Raw genomic sequence first — 16,248 nt, 5'->3', positions numbered from 1 at the left:
TTTAGCAATATGCATTTGAGGTTCTGCCATGTCTTGTAGCTTGATAACTCATTTGTTTTTACTGCTGAATAACACTTATTGTATGGATTTACCGTATTTTGTTTAACCATTCAACTTGTGAAGAACATCTTGGTTGCTTCCAAATTGGGGCAGTTATGAATAAAGCTGCTAGAGACATTCATGTGCAGGTTTTTGTGTGGCCAATTGCTGGATTATGTGGTTAAGTCTACGTATAGCTTTGTAAGGAACACACTAGCCTGTCTTCCGAAGTGGCTGTACTTTTTCCATTCCCACTAGCATTGAATGAAAGTTCTGTTGCTCCACATTCTCACCAGCATTTGGTGTAAAGTTGGTACTTTAGCCATTGTAACAGATGGTAGTGGTCCAAAGGATTTTTCATGAAATTTAACAAGCTAATTCTAAAATTTTTATGAATCTCCAGAGCCTTGAACAGTGCCTTTTACCATAGTAAGAGTGTGATGTGTTGATTGAATCAGCGGATGAACTGCTTCAATAACCACCTATACGCAGATGCCCACATACTTATTTTTCTAGCCAGATTCAGCTTCTGAGCTCCAGAACTGTACATCCAAATGCCTTCTTAATCTCTTCACTTGGATTAGCAAGAAAGCAATTCATATTCATTATGTTCGAAGCAAAAAGTTTATCCCTCTTGTAAACCCAGCCCTCCACCAATTATTAAGTTGAATAAACTAAGAACAGGAAGCTCTCTTCAGCCATTCAACTGTTGAATATATCTACTGAATATTTCTTGAACCCTTTTGTGTTTCTCCTCTCTGCTCTCATTACCAGCTACCGTGATTTCTTGCCTATTCTAGTGAATAATTTTCCTAATTATTTTTCCCTCCACAAACTCACCCCTTTTCCCCCTGCTGTCCTCCCACCTTAAATAAAAACAAAGGAAGGATTTTCATTGCTCTTAGGCTACAGTCCAAACTCCTAATTGTGGCTCCTGGTCTGGCCCTTACCTACATCTTCAGAATCATTTTGCGCTCTCTAAGCTTTAGCTATAGTGGCCTTCTCTCAGTTCCTCACAAATGTTATGTTCCCTCCTGCTGCAGAGCCTTTGTACATGCTGTTCTCTCTTCCTAGAATGACCTCATTTCTCCTTTATCCTATTTAATGAATCACCTGTAAGATCTCATCTTGATCATCTTCTTTTCCTTAGGTAAGCTCTGCCTGATTCCCATTATCTTCTCTTAAAGCAACCATGTATTTTTTTTCATCATAGGGCAGGAAGTAAATTTACTTTATGTGGGTGATTTTTAGACTTTAAGCTCAATCAGAACAGGGACTGTGTCTTTTCCTTCCTGCCCTGCTATCTCAAGCTATGGTGCTGGGTGCTGAATAAATAAATGGAAGAATACGGCTCGACAGGAAAAATATATGCCCCATGACTTAACGTTGTAGGCAATCAGTAGGTTTTATTGAATGAATGAGGAGAAACTTAATCTGGGTCTAAGAAACCTAGAACCCTGGGTCAAACACCCAACTGCAAGTGCTATGTGTTTAATTTCACATTTTGCAAAGCAGCATCCCAATATAATTAATGCATTCATTACAAGGAAAATCAAAACAGAAAAGAGTCAAATATGAGGTGATACTCTTCCATGCAGGTAGTCAGGATTCAATTTAGAGTAGAGAATGACAAAATACTTCTTATAACGCTCACTAAAGAGCAAAAAATAGTATTTAAACAAGAATTTGAATTCATCTGTTGTTTCATATGCTATAAATTTAAAGATAAAATTTTCCATTATTTTTCATCATCAAGTAAATGTAGCTTAATTTAATAAAAAGTCCATATATAGGAAATTAATAAGTAAAACAAATAAGAAAGTTTAGTAATTTCTCTTGAGAAATTACATGAATTTGTTTTAGTAAAAACAAGTCCTTTAATTTTAATCTTGATAAGTGATCTAAGAATTTTCAAGTTGTTTACATAATTATAAAATAGAGTCAACATATTTTGAGTATATTTACTCATCTATTTTGTGTATATTTACTCATTTCTTATGGTCCCAAATATGTAGATAAGAATAAATGGATGAAAAAGTTTTTTGTCATATTTTAAGCACCATTGAGAACAAATGTTAATAATTTGCTGACAAAAATGTAATTCATTTTTTTTAAGTCTAGGGAATATTAAATTCCTTTGCAATGAAATCACTTACTCAACGCTCATAAATGTATCTGATGCACTGACAATATGTGAAATGTAAAACATTAATCAGTGTTTCTAGTGGACCAAGACTGTCAGGGAGAGTTCATAAATAAGCCCATTGTATAGTCGCTAAGATATCCTAATAAAAGAAATGGAAGGCTCACTTAAGTTACTAAACCTGCAAGAGACTTTAAAATTAAGCAAATGATTGAATATACTTGTAACCATTCAACCAACTTTATAAATTTGTAATTTTGCCTTATCTCAGTTATATTTTTAAAAAAATCTTAATTTTTTTCAGAACTTCTAAATTAATCAGAATTATCAGCCTGGTGGACCCTACTGGAAGATTTTTCTGATTGCAAAATAATTACTAATCATGGCTCCCATTTATTGGGTGTTGATTATGTGCCAGGCTCTGGGCTAAGGGTTTTTAATTCATTTACTCTTCACAACATGAGGTTAAAAATCTCACAAGTATTTAAACTAAGGTCTGTTTGTCTTAAAAACACCAGAATTGCCAAATATGTCAAACACCTGTGCCAAGCCATCTTCTATCTACATAGATTGCATAAATGCACTTATTTCCTCAATTCCATAAAAATCTATAAAGTACACCATCAACTTAATAATAACTTTTTTTTTGGCATGGGGAAAAGAACACTCTGGTAATGTACACTTTGATTTTAGGACATTCCAATTTTAGAAAGGTGAAGTGTGAAAAAAGTGAAAAAAAACCTCACAAATCATAAAACGGTCTATATATTGAGAATTTATAAATAGAAAATCTTTCTATTCAAAATAGCAACAAAACAATGAAACACTTAAAAATTAGTAAGATAAATACAAGGATGTTCATCACATTGTTGTTTATAGTAATACAAAAATTGGAAACAGCCTCAAAGTTTACCAATAAACTTTATAACTGAAATTTCTTCAGATACTAAAAATGATGTAGGTATAATCATTGTATCTGTCCCTGATGTTCATGCCACATTCAGTGAAATAAACAGATTATAAACATAACATACTATTTGAAAAAGTTGTACACAGAAAAAAACTAAAAGAACGCATAGGAAACGTAAATAGTGGTCATGTCTGGGTAGTAGGACTACACTTGACTACATGCTCTGTGAGTCCCACATTTTCCTTTTTTTTTTTTCTGGCTGATTGATGTTTTCCAAATTTTCTACTATTACAACAAAATGTTTATAATAATTTTATGAAATTAATTTTTAAAAGAAAATATATAAAAAAAAAAGATGTCTTCCATGCTAGGTGATCAGTCCTGAGGTCAGGGACTGTGAGTAAATCTTTTTTTAAATGTCCAAAACCACTGACTGTTGTGACTGGCAAACAGCAAGAGGTCAACACTTCCCAGAATGAAGTCACAATACTTAAAAAAAGAAAAAAAGCTAAGGGCTAAAAATACAGGGTATTCATCATATATATTTTCTCCATGTTAATTTTTATGAGGAAATTATCAAGTTGTTTTATTTTCCTTTAAATTCATAATTTATTATAAGTAATGGTATTCAACTGCTTTTAGTGTATCTTGTTGATTCTCTCTTCAATATAAAGCTTAAGCTTGCATAATAGAAATGGTTTTGAGGTCTTGCATTCTTTTATAAGTATTACTATAGTCTTAATAAAGAATTGTATAAATCTACTTGTAATCCAAAAATACAGACTAACATTGGGTTTAGATACATCTACGTTTGAATTTTGTACGAGTGGCAAGAATTTCTGAGGATTATGGGATACCATAGTCATTAATTGGAAACACTGAATTACATGAAAACAGTTATAGAGATATCAGATGTTCAAAATATCCTTTTTCTTCAGATTAAGAGATAGATTTATTTTGACAGCTGAAACGGGGCCCTGTAGGAGATGTTTAGTCTCTTTGACTATTCCCCCAAAGACTCTCAGAAAAGAAAAACCTAACTAAGTAGATGTTTTGGCAGGGTCTGCATTGATTATGGGACTGATTTTTGTATATGATAATCTTAAAAAGTAACCTACAGGATTTGTGTGACTACAAACAATACTATTTAGTTTTAAAGTTACCCAAAGAACTATTTAACAATATAAGAATATGGAATATGATATAGGCACTTAAACTTTCTATCATGTGAATGCCTACATAGCTTTGATTATAAAACTAAATGAGTTCATGGATACCTATGATAATATATAATACATAGTTTAGATATGGAAAATACTTCACTCGACTGATTTAAAATGTCTACCATATAAAGATCCTTTAATGTAGTATTAATGGAAGAATTATATTGATATATAAAACCAAATAAGCACTTTGACTTAAAAGGCTCTTTTAATTTGCTTTAGTTTTCCAATTTTTTTCCTTGCTTCCAAAGTCTTAATGTCTTTTGATTAAAAAGATGCTAATCCTGTTGGACTCCTATGGTTCAATAGACTTTAATACTACATGCTCTGTGAGTCTCACAAAAGTATTGAGCAGCGGTTGCTGTCTTCATTCTCTCCGACATTACTCTCTTTTTCCTTCTTCAGAGCTATCTGGTCCGTTTCCTGAGGTAACTCATAATGCAATCTTCAGCCCCCAATTTTACTTAAAGTCACAAAACAGTGCCTGAGGCTAAGTTGCTTCTTTTCTTGTCATTTATTTCTGCCACAGTGAGCTCGTCTGAAATTATTTTCATCAAGAATTTTGGTTGGTAATTCATCTCAGGAATTTGATGATTTTCTTGAAATATTAAGGTAGTTTTTTCATTTGCACTGTCTTCTAATAAGGATTGTAAATAACTTCGGGAGACGTAAATGAATTTGTAAAAATATTTTAACAAATTTACGACATATACAAAGTGAGAGTGTTCATGTTTGACTGGATTTTGATGTAACTGAATTTTATGTTAAAGCTAAAATGACAGAGCTAAAAACAGCTATCATGAGAAGTGGAGACCCTTAAACTATAAGGTCAATTACAGAGATTCACTGTTACATCAATATTTGGAGAAACCTGGAAATGCAGAATAGGACCAGGCACTCAGGGAAACTTTCATATTCCTCTGTGATACTCTCTTAAGTGCCTGTAAATACTCCATCATAACCATCAAGTGTGATGATGAACACTGCTTTTATGTTTGGACTGATGTTGAAAACGCAGGAGTATGGCATCGAGAACTTTTTTCCCACCTGCGTGGCCAAGTTTTCAGTAATTCTAAATTAGTTTTCTCCCTGCCTTTATTAGATATCTATTGTTGGGAGTTTTGGTTTCCTAAAGCTGCCAGAATGCAATATACCAGAAATGGGTTGGCTTTTAACTATGGGGATTTATTAAGTTACAAGTTACAATTCTACGGACATGAACATGTCCAAATTAAGGTATCAACAACAGGATTCCTTTCTGGGGGAAGGCTGCTGGCATCTGGGGCTCCTCTGTCACATGGGAAGGCACGTGGCGATATCTGCTGGTCCTGCTCTCCTGGGCTTTGGTTTCAATGGCTGTCTCCAAAATGTCTCTCGACATTTCTCTCTTAGCTTCTCCGAGCTCTCTGAGTGTCATCTGTTTTTTATCCTCTCATAGAGGACTCCAGCAAGGGGATTAAGACCCACCTTGAATGGGCTGGGTCACATTTCCATGGAAACAACCTAATCAAAAGTTCCCACTCAACAATAGGCCTGCCCCCACAGGGATGGATTAAGAGAACACGGCCTTTTATGGGGTACATAACAGCTTCAAACCAGCACACTGGGTAACAAATTACAACCTAAACTTGGCTTAAAACATTTATTATCTCAGATTCTGTGGGTCAGGAATCTGAGAGCAGGTTAGCTAGGTTCTTTGCTTCAGGATTTTCCATGTGGCTACAATGGCAGGGGCTAGTTATCTCAAGGTCCCACTGGGGAGGATCCCCTTCCAAGTTCACTCTGTGCTGGTTGGCAGGTGCACTGCGTGGGCTGTTGACCAGAAGCTTCCCTCAGTCCCTTGCTTATGTGGGCCTCTCCACAGGGCAGTTCACAACATGGCAGCTATTCTCCAGCAGAGTCACCCAGTGAGAGATGAAGAGAGAGGCACTTTTATAACCTAATGTGGGAACTGACATCACTTCTGCCGTATTCCATTCGTAACAAAGTCACTAGGTCCCACCCATACTCAAAGGGGCACAATACTAGGAGGCGGGATCATTGAGAGCCATCTTAGAGACTTCCTACCATGTGCAAAATACATTCACCTCCTTCCTAGTTCCCCCAAAGTCTCAGTCCATTACAACATTAGCTCAAATCAAAGGATATCATTGAAATTAGATCCAAGTTGGATGAGGCTCCTTGGGTGTAGTTCTTTACGTATAACTCCTGGACTATAGTTCCTCTCCATCTGTAGACCTGTGAAGCTAGAGACAAGTTACCTGCTCTCCCAACATACAGTGTTGGGACAAACATAGGATAATCACCATTGACATTTCTGTTCTCAAAGGAGGGAAATGGGACACAAAGGATTCACTAGGTCTAGCACATACTCAGGAAGATTATGCAAGGGCCTGAAAACCAGGAGGTTTTCAGGAACATTGGAGCCATCTTGGAGGTTGCCTACCACACTGCCCTTATAGTAATAAGAGAAATAAAACTACAGAAATATTTTATGAAACTGGAGACGTAGCTGGTTTTTCAGTATACATGGCATTGCTGTTTGTATTGTAATTTTTTTCTTTGGCTAAGAGTAAAAATTCTTTTAGATTTCAGGAATACTGTAGGGAGTTTCTTAAAATTACTGTCTTCCTTTATGATAGCTATACATATGATCATTGACTCTTATGTTGCTTAATTTTCTAAAATATTTAAAATGTTTTCCTAAAGTTTAATATAACATCTGTTATGGCCCATACTTATTTCTCTAGCTGCACTCCACGTTTCTTCTTCCATTTATCAATACACCTTGCATTTGCCATAAAATTCAAATGATATTCCTTGGTGCAACATGAGTGTTTCCACTTTGAGTATGGGAGCTGTTCTAGTTTCCTTCTTTGCACTATGGACTGTACTAGAGAAATAACATTGCCACTTCTTTTCCATATGCTGCCTTCTGAAGTCTTGCAAGGATATTCCTTATTCTCTATCAGTCTAAATCAGTGGTTCTCAACCAGGGGCAGTTTTGTCTCCCAGGTGACATGTGGCAATGTCTGGGGGTATTTTTGGTTGCCAGAACTAGAGGAGTAAAGGCCAGGGATGCTGCTAAGTATCTTACAATGCACAGGGCAACCTCCTACAACAAAGAATTATTATTTGGTCCAAAATACCAGTAGTGCCAAGTTGAGAAACTCTAGCCTAAAACAAACCAGTTGTTCCTTCCACTTAAATGTGAAGACAAAAAGTTATTTCACCTTTAGCTACTATGTGCATCTTTTGTTCCTAACCACACAATTCCTCAAAATAACAAAAATGAAAAACTGTGATATGAACTAGCAATGTAGATAAACTAGGTTTTACGTTAATTACTTTACGACTGAAAAATATAGCTTCAGATAAAGGACACTGAGAATACTGAAATTTTACTAAATGTGCAGTTTGAATACTTTCTTTGAGCAATATGTACTGGGTACTTTGTGATACCTTGGAATATAATTTTATACTTTAAACATATTTAATTATTACTAAACTATAATAAGGATACCAAAACAAGAGTATGGATTAGGATTTTTTTTTAAATTTCTGCATGTCCTTAGAATGATGTCAAAATAACAATTCAGAACAATGTATAGTGTTATCTGTGGAATCCCCAAGATTACTATAAGATCTTTCATAAGAGTTTCATATTTTTATTATTCTATGACATTACTATTCAAAAATCATACTTCTTTCCTTAAATAAGTAAATCTATAATTTTTTGAATCATCTATCCAAATATGCAAAAAAAGGAATATTGTGAGATAATGAATACATTCAATATTTTTCTTGATTGACTAGTATTTTTAAAACAAGAAACATGCTATTTTTTTATGTTAATTTTTATCTTCAATGACATATGCAAGATCCAAAATCAAATTGGCTGTCTCCACAGCTACCTGCAGGCCACTAAGCTTAGCAGTAAAGCAGTCCAAAGTCAGATTGACGACTGAGTCAGCAGCTTCAGGTGGGAGGCAGTTTTGTGGGGCAAAATGATGACGGTTGCTTCTTAACAAAGACCAGCTTAGTTCTTCCTGGTTGCTGTATAATCCACAGCCACACCTTGAAAGCAAATCTGGCCAGTTACCAACAGAGGGAGAATTTGAAGGAACTGACCACAAGTGTCCATACTTCATGTCAATGAGAATTTCACCTCCATCATGCTCTAAAGTGCCAGCGAGAGATTCGAGAGCACTGCAAAATGCTTCTGCAATGAGTTGAAGTTCTGTTTGAGTACATCCACCATCTTTGAGAATGCTTTCTGGCTGGTTAAGAATCTGAAGAGGAAAAAAAAAACCATTGAAAACATATGCAGAACAATTACTGATATAAAACTGTTTCTGAAAAATAGAATATCTGATCAAAACCTTACTTATAAGGTTACTTCTTACTTTATTTACTTCAGGGTTTGGACCATATCTTCAATGCTGTATTGTAGGTAAGCATTTATGGAATAATTAATCAGAACTATAGTGCACTAAACTTATAGGTGTATAGGTCTGTTGGCCAGGCTGCAATCCCTTACCCAGCTGGATATAGTAAAAATGTATACCACCAGTCATATTATCAAAATAAGTGACTCAGAATAAATCCCATCATCATCTTACTCTGCATGAAAGTGGGTAGTGTCTACTTAATATATGAAGGACAACACATCATGCACGTGTTTTATATACACAGGAAAGTTCCTAAAGAATAATGTCCCAACTGAAGTATTTATTTATATTCTGCAAAATGTTTGTGATTTATTTTAAAATGAGAACCCACTTATCATTAAGACAAAAAACATTTATGGACATGTGCAATTTTCTTATCAGTGTTTTAAAAACAAATATTTCTCTCTTTAACGAAAAGCTAGTATGACTTAAGAAACTGGTTTTCAGTTTCACCATTATAAAGGTTAATCCTAGAAATTTCAAGATTAGATAGAAAATTAATTGCTAATTAATATATTAGCAAACTAATAACTGAACAGTAGTGGAATTTAGGTAGAGGAATAGTGAATATCCTCACTATTTAAAAAGAATGATCTCTTTTTTTGCCAGGTGGCTTAAAACAAGTGAGATAATCTCTACTGCATAATTTTCTCCATATTGTCAATGCTGTATTGTAGGTAAGGATTTATGGAATAATTAATCAGAACTATAATGCACTAAACTTATTTGACAACAGTCAAGAAATGGAGTTTCCTAGATTAATAAAAAAATCTACTTAATAGAATTACTACATATCATAAATGGATACCAATTTAAAAATTATAATGGAATCTACTACTTGGAATGCTTTAATAAATGGAATTAATTCAATCTTTTCTTGATGATCCAGAAGGTACTCAAGTATCTTGCAGAACCTCTGTACTTCCCCTGTGACTATCAGTTATTGTACCACAGCAGTTAAGATCTCTAATAAGAGAACTCCCATTAACAGAATGCTAGTTTCAACATGTAGCATATGTACGCAATACTCAAAGAATATGAACATTTGCTAATAAGTTAGATTAATAATAATAAGTACAATAATATTACCTTATATTTGCAGGTTTTTCCTTCAGGGTGTCTGAATACAATACTGAGTTAGACTACTGAAAGATAAGTGTTAAAGGCTCCAGGATATTACACTTTGGCTTATTATCTCATAAAACAAACAGTGCTGAGAATTCAAGATAATTTGAAAAAAAGTACTATCTAACTTACCTTGTGTCTGATATATGCAGCCAAATGAGTTTCAGTACAGCCACCTCCCAACAAAACTGATGGTTGCTTGATTGTTAACTGCAATACATGCAGTGCTGTTTGACATGTGCGCTAAAAAAGAAACAAATCCTCAGAACCACACATTCACATCAGATGCAGGAAGAAACATAATCATGCTTTCAAAGCTACATAGTGGAGTCAAAGAGCTTGATTTTAACTGCAAAAGAACCAAACCAAGCACTGCCAAAGTTCTAATGTGATTAATACATTTTGGAATAGTAAAGACTAGAGACTAAGGAAAGTTACTTTTGCCAGATGTTTGTCTTTATGAAGCCAGATTAACATTTCTTTTATATATACTTAGCTCTTCAAATTGAAATTCATAAATGGATGGCCTCAAAATATCTGGGTCAGCAAGGTTTGCTACTGCTTCTATTTAAAAAAATATTTCAGGCTAAATAGTTGTATAAATGCCTTAGAATTTGGAAATAGTAGCACTCGCTATAATCCAGCAGTAATAAACGGAAAAGCACACAGACTTTTAATAGTCCTCACAGACATGTCCTTGAGCATCATGAATTCAAGTTTGTAGCTGTACCCTGGGCCATCACTTCCCTTATAAACTGCATGTTATCACTGGTAGAGAACAACAAACTCTACTAAGAGGTAGATGATCGACACTGACCAGGGAACTCATTTTCTAGGGAATTCCCTTACTCCCTCATGAATAGTGAATTATTAATACACATCAGCATCAAGGAGTACACAATTCAAATTAATTCCTTATGAAAGTTTGCTACATGTCAAGGACCTTTCAGTTGCTTTTAGGTAATAAAAATAATAAGTGGCAGCACGTGCCGAGTCTACTGCAATGCCGTAGGCAATCAAACTAGCTTACTTGTGACTTTTCTTCTTATTTTTGTTGTTTTTGCCTCCTATACTACGTAGTGAAGTTATGGAAAAAAATCATAATTCACTGAGATGAAAAAAGTCATATCTGTCCAAATGACTGTTAATCCCTGTCATAGTACCTTGATATGGAATTTCAGGTTCATTACCCACCTTCAGCTCATCCCAGGCAGTTTCATTTCTGTTGCAGAGAAGCAAACTGCAGACAGTCACTTCATTAGGAACAAGATGAAAAAACTGTTTGGAGCCAAATTTTGCAAAGCACAAATCTTTCACACTTCCATAACTACTAGGAGAGACTGAGCTCAGGGAACCAATAGGTTGTGTTCCTATATTTTAAAGTTTAGAAAACATAAAATGTATAAGCAAAGGTAGAATATACAACCATTTAAAATTATTATATTTATTCCTAGCCAATATAAAAGTCACACAAGCATATCACTTAAAATATGAAAGTGTATAAAGAAATAACATGATGCATCTTTTTAAACCTATGAAATAAGTAACATTCTATTAAAATAATATACAAATAAAATAAAGCAGAAATTCTTTTGATTTACAAACTCTGAAAATCTGTTGCAAGCTATTTCATTCTCTCCCTCCAGAAAAATGGACACAAAACTGTGCATACATTTTTAGGAAATCTAGGAACCTGGAAGCCCATTCTGAGGCTCAGGGATCTCAGATTAAGAACCCCACTAATCTGGAATAAGGTGAAGGACTAATTTTTAAAAAAGGTGTTAATATTTTCATAATAACTTAAATCGCTTAAATAAAGTAAGCAATTCAAATAGCTGTGTAGCTGAATTCCTTTAGAGCTCTATTTAGTGAACATAGAATTTTTTTGCCTAGCAGTTGTTTGTCAGTAAATAGCTACCTAAATTAGGTCAAAATAAAGTTTGTGACACACTTCGGTTCCTTTGTTATTCTTTGATACATTAAGTATTTTGTCTCCTACCTGCCTCATGTACAGATAAAATAGTAAAATTTCACAAATCAATAAAATATGAATAAATGAGAAGTTAGGATGACTCGAATGTTTCCAAAATCTCTAACTGTAGTGGAAGTTATGTAAGAAAAGAAACCTATAACAAACTTGTACAAGAAACAAGTAATGATGGTTTAAAATCTAAAGATTAAAACTGTAACTCTGAGCAACTCACCCCTTTGGGCATTTCCTTTCCTTTTAAACTATCGTTTCAAAGATGTTTTCTTTCAAAATAATGGGGTTAAAACAATAACGTTCAAAAACACTTTAGGCTCTAAAAAAGTTTATAAAGAACCCAGAAAATAACATGAATGATTTTACTCGACTATCCAACCTTTCATCTTTACTTCTGAAGCAATGAATATTTTAGGGTGATCTAAAATTTAAGAAATAAAAAGCACCAAAATCTCATTGTATAAGTTCATGTGGTGGAAATGACAGGGGATGTGGAGTGAGAAGATCCTGGCTTTATGGCTTATCAGTCATGGGATGATGAGCAAGTCACTCATGACATTTCTTTTCTCTGTGGGCTTCCTTCTCCATATGAGAGTAAAATGGGGATAATGCCTACTTCACAAGTAAATCAAATCAATTATGTTTAGAATGCTCTGTAAACCATGACGGGCTTCACACATGCTGGTTGTCCACAAACAATAAACCCCACTACTTAATCTAGACCATCAAATTTTGTTTGAAAGGGGAGAAAGGGGATAATGTTAACATAGATATACTAGGGAACATGGATTAGGTCTAAAACATACTTCACTTTTTCTACAAGTTTATCTGAGCTATGTATAGGAGATTTATCTCCCTTTTTCCTCTTGTCTCAAAGGGTCTCTGCTCCCAAAATCCAGGACTAAAGCTATGGTTATTAATGCCATGTTCCAGCTATATATGGGTCAAATAACAATTATGAACTCGTCTGAAAACTCACACTATTTTTAATATTGTTTCAATGGGAAAGTATGTTTCATATTTTAAAAGCTGACTAAATAATTTAGAATACCCAATATTCACAAGATGAAATTGCCTGATTCATGAAAAACCAGTAAATATTTAAGGCTATGGGTCTGATCCTCAGTAACAACATTGAATTTCAAAGGATTATTTCCACTTCTGAACAACTTCCACTTTGAGGGTCATTTAACAATCTTATAAAAGTAGGGTAATAACCAAGAGAGATTATGTATTCAACACTTGGCATAAATACTGTTCCTTTTTGACGATTTATAAAAGTAAAAATAGTGAACTATAATTTAATACTTAAATAAACAATGATTTAATATTTGTCTAGTAACAAAAATTTGTCAATAAAGAACTAAATGATCATCTAGGTTGTCAATGCAGTCAGAGATACTGAAAAGTGGCTCAAATCAGGAACTCTTCAGCTTCTCATTGTCTAACTCCAACAGCTGAACAAAACCAACTTTCTATTTGCTTTTAATTTGCCAAGTTTGTGAAAGATAGTGGATTTCCTTTCCATTGTAATTGTTATTAAATAAAGCCAATTCAATAGACATTTATGTACCAACTACATCATAGAACATCATAGAACACCTCTTGTGGGCTAGGCCCTATTCTACATGCTGAAAAATAAAAGGATGGTCCCTATTCTCAAGACCAGCTGGAAATATTTGGGTTATTTACAGATAAAACACATACACACACATGAAATCAAATCTAATCAGTAACCCTTATTTAGGCAGTTGGATTTATGATGAAATTGAAAATAAAATGGGTATTCCAGATACAAAGTTATCTTCTGAATATTTAGGAGTTTCATAAAATTCAAATACAAGCATTTGTGTGAAGCATGAAAGATCTTATGAGGATGTTAAGATTTCTCAATAATTCATAAAACAGCTGGGGGTTAGCAGTTTTAGATTCTGACAAACTCTAGTACATTTTGGGGCTGGAAAACACAGACAATGGTCACAATTACTCGACAATTTTTCATACGTGAATGACGAGGATCTTGTTCAGAAGCAACCTTTGCTGCCAAAACTGGTACTTAACACATGTTGTAAAGGTGGTGGCTTCTAAAATTTTTCAAGGCATTAGCAGTAACACACCAAGAATATTTCTTCTCAAAAGTGTGATTTATCAATTGCAAGGAATGCAAGCTGAGGCTTTACCTGTCATTTTCTTCAGGGGCTCCATCAGGGCCACTCCTACTCTGTCTATGGCAATAACATGATGTGTGCTGAGAAACTGTTTCAGTGATGGGTGTATGACTTTTTGGCACATTACAAGATCTACGTGGTCACTAATCAGCTGCCTTCCTAGGTTAAGCAGCTGGTCCAGGACTGCATTTTCTAGAGAAACTCCGTAACTGACCACCACAGTTCCTTCTCCAGTGTCAGAAAGGTCTCCAGATAAAGATGCACAGAAGAGTGCCACCTTGAGGGCACTTGATTTTTTGATAGGTAACATCCTCATCAACTGAACTTCTGATATTTCAATGAGAATTCCAGGTAACAGAGTGGAATCTATAACTCTCTGACCTTTTAAAGGTACAATTATACTCTTTCCTAAAATGATGTGCTCTTCAGCTTTTTCTGGAATTGTAAGCAAAAAGGCTCTCAGAATCAAAGTACTGATGTGATCTATTTCCTTTGTGGTGAGCATACAGGCAGGTTTACTCGTTAATATACTGTGCACCAAACAAAGGAGGATGTGTGTACTACCAAAGTCGACAGGGACATGACAACCACAGACCTCAGACTTAAGATAACTGGTGCAGAGGCTCAAAAGGTGCTTATTTAATCTAATGACAGTGGTGAGTGGCAAATCTATTCTCTGAACATTTTCAATCAGGTTGCAGCAAAGAATGGCTGTGAATAAGCCACAATCACTGAAGCTTGACACATGATTCTGGATGGAAGCTGTCAGGATCTTTAACATGGGATGGGTGACTGAAAGGCAACCGAGCAGGGCTGATGACTGTGAGGTTGTGCACACAGAGCCTCCAATGCCATTGTGTAGCTGCTTCAGCCTCCCTGAAGGGCCATAGCACGACGTTACGATTCCTTTGAAGAGAGCAAGTGTGGCCCTTACTCTCTCACTTGTCAGTGGTTCACTTTTACACACCGAGGGCTTTTTAGCTTCAAAACGTGACATCTTACTTCAGACGGTAACTTGTGAAGACAGCTTTTATTTTGTTAACGTTACTTCCCATATATTACATTGTCACGGGTTTTAACGATTAAAAAAATTACTCTTCAAGAATAAGAGACTGAATGTGTAGTATTGGGGTTATAAAATTAAAGACCTCATGTTTATGAAGCTAATCAGCATATAATGATTTAATGACATATTAGTAATTCGAAATATTTATTTTACTTCATTCTTCAATTTGCTTTGGTTTGCCTCCAGACTGGGATTTTACAGACTCTTTTGCAGTCCTCTGTATAATGTATGTCCCAACATGGATACCTATGAAAGATACCCCAGCTACAAGAAGCCAGTTCTTTTTAATCCAACTGATTTTCATCTCTTCTTTTAATATCAAGATCAGATTCAAAGCTCTTCTTTCTATAAGAAATAAAAATAAAATATTTTAGAGACGTAATCCCCAAACATTTTATAGATTTCAGTTCAACAATTTATTCTAACGCTCTGCTCCTTTTTTACAAAAAGGAACTACTATTGGCACCAGATAGCTAACCAGTCTCCAGGAAATGAGAAATAAAATTCAACTTAGACTTAACTTACCTTCATTCTTTAATGAATCCTCATAAGAAAATGTGCTTGTATTTCAATGATTTTGGAACGCACAACATGGCAAGAAAGCTTATATAAAGTACAGTTATTAGAATATTACTGGCTTCTACAAGAGACAAGCTAATTTTATCTCTACATTATAAACTAGTTTCCTTAACAAGGTAGTAAATATTGTGCCTTGAGGCATAAAATCCTAACACTGCATTAATGTGTGAAAAGACTAAACAATTTCAGGTCATGGACTTTGTCTGTTGAGAACTGGTCCCCTGAAGGTGAAGTTTCAGCCAATTATTAGTAATTTTCAGGAATATGCTATGATCACTACTTGGACAGTATTTAGCACAAACAAAAATAATCTAAGTACTCTCCACCTAAAGTACTATCTAAAGAAGAACATGACATAGTATGGTGGTACAGACCAAAAGGTGATTTGAAAATGTGTGAAGAAGTGAAAAGAATGAGAGATGTTAGGTGAAGTGTTATTTTGGCTGCTGCTCCCAATTTAGTTAAAGGGCTGTGACCATGGCAACTGGGCCTAAATAAAGTAAAGGCAATGTTGGCCAGCTTTCTCCTTACAATGACAAAGCTACAATCACCTTCTTGTA

At 34.8% G+C, this 16,248-nt stretch overlaps 1 protein-coding gene across 1 annotated transcript; it reads right to left on the bottom strand.

The window, feature by feature from the left end:
- Window positions 1–7,967: 7,967 nt before the first annotated feature.
- On the bottom strand, window positions 7,968–15,451 carry MKKS (McKusick-Kaufman syndrome). The gene is made up of 4 exons (XM_037812421.1): window positions 14,056–15,451; window positions 11,086–11,261; window positions 10,024–10,134; window positions 7,968–8,607 (listed from the first exon to the last, which is right to left on the bottom strand). Exons 1-4 carry the CDS (start codon window positions 15,038–15,040, stop codon window positions 8,167–8,169), a joined length of 1,713 nt encoding a protein of 570 aa, XP_037668349.1. The 5' UTR covers window positions 15,041–15,451; the 3' UTR covers window positions 7,968–8,166.
- Window positions 15,452–16,248: the final 797 nt, after the last annotated feature.

The sequence above is a fragment of the Choloepus didactylus genome, chromosome 19, assembly GCF_015220235.1.
Source record: "Choloepus didactylus isolate mChoDid1 chromosome 19, mChoDid1.pri, whole genome shotgun sequence".
Classification (NCBI taxonomy): domain Eukaryota; kingdom Metazoa; phylum Chordata; class Mammalia; order Pilosa; family Megalonychidae; genus Choloepus; species Choloepus didactylus.
Note: the sequence above shows the minus strand (reverse complement) of the source record. Positions and strands in the feature narration are given on the sequence as shown.

Coding starts and splice junctions, on each gene's coding strand:
- MKKS (XM_037812421.1), bottom strand. CDS start 15,040: ATGTCACGTTTTGAAGCTAAAAAGCCCTCGGTGTGTAAAAGTGAACCA. Junction 11,262..14,055: donor GCCCCTGAAGAAAATGACAG/GTAAAGCCTCAG, acceptor TTTAAAATATAG/GAACACAACCTATTGGTTCC. Junction 8,608..10,023: donor CTGCATATATCAGACACAAG/GTAAGTTAGATA, acceptor TTTCCTCTTCAG/ATTCTTAACCAGCCAGAAAG.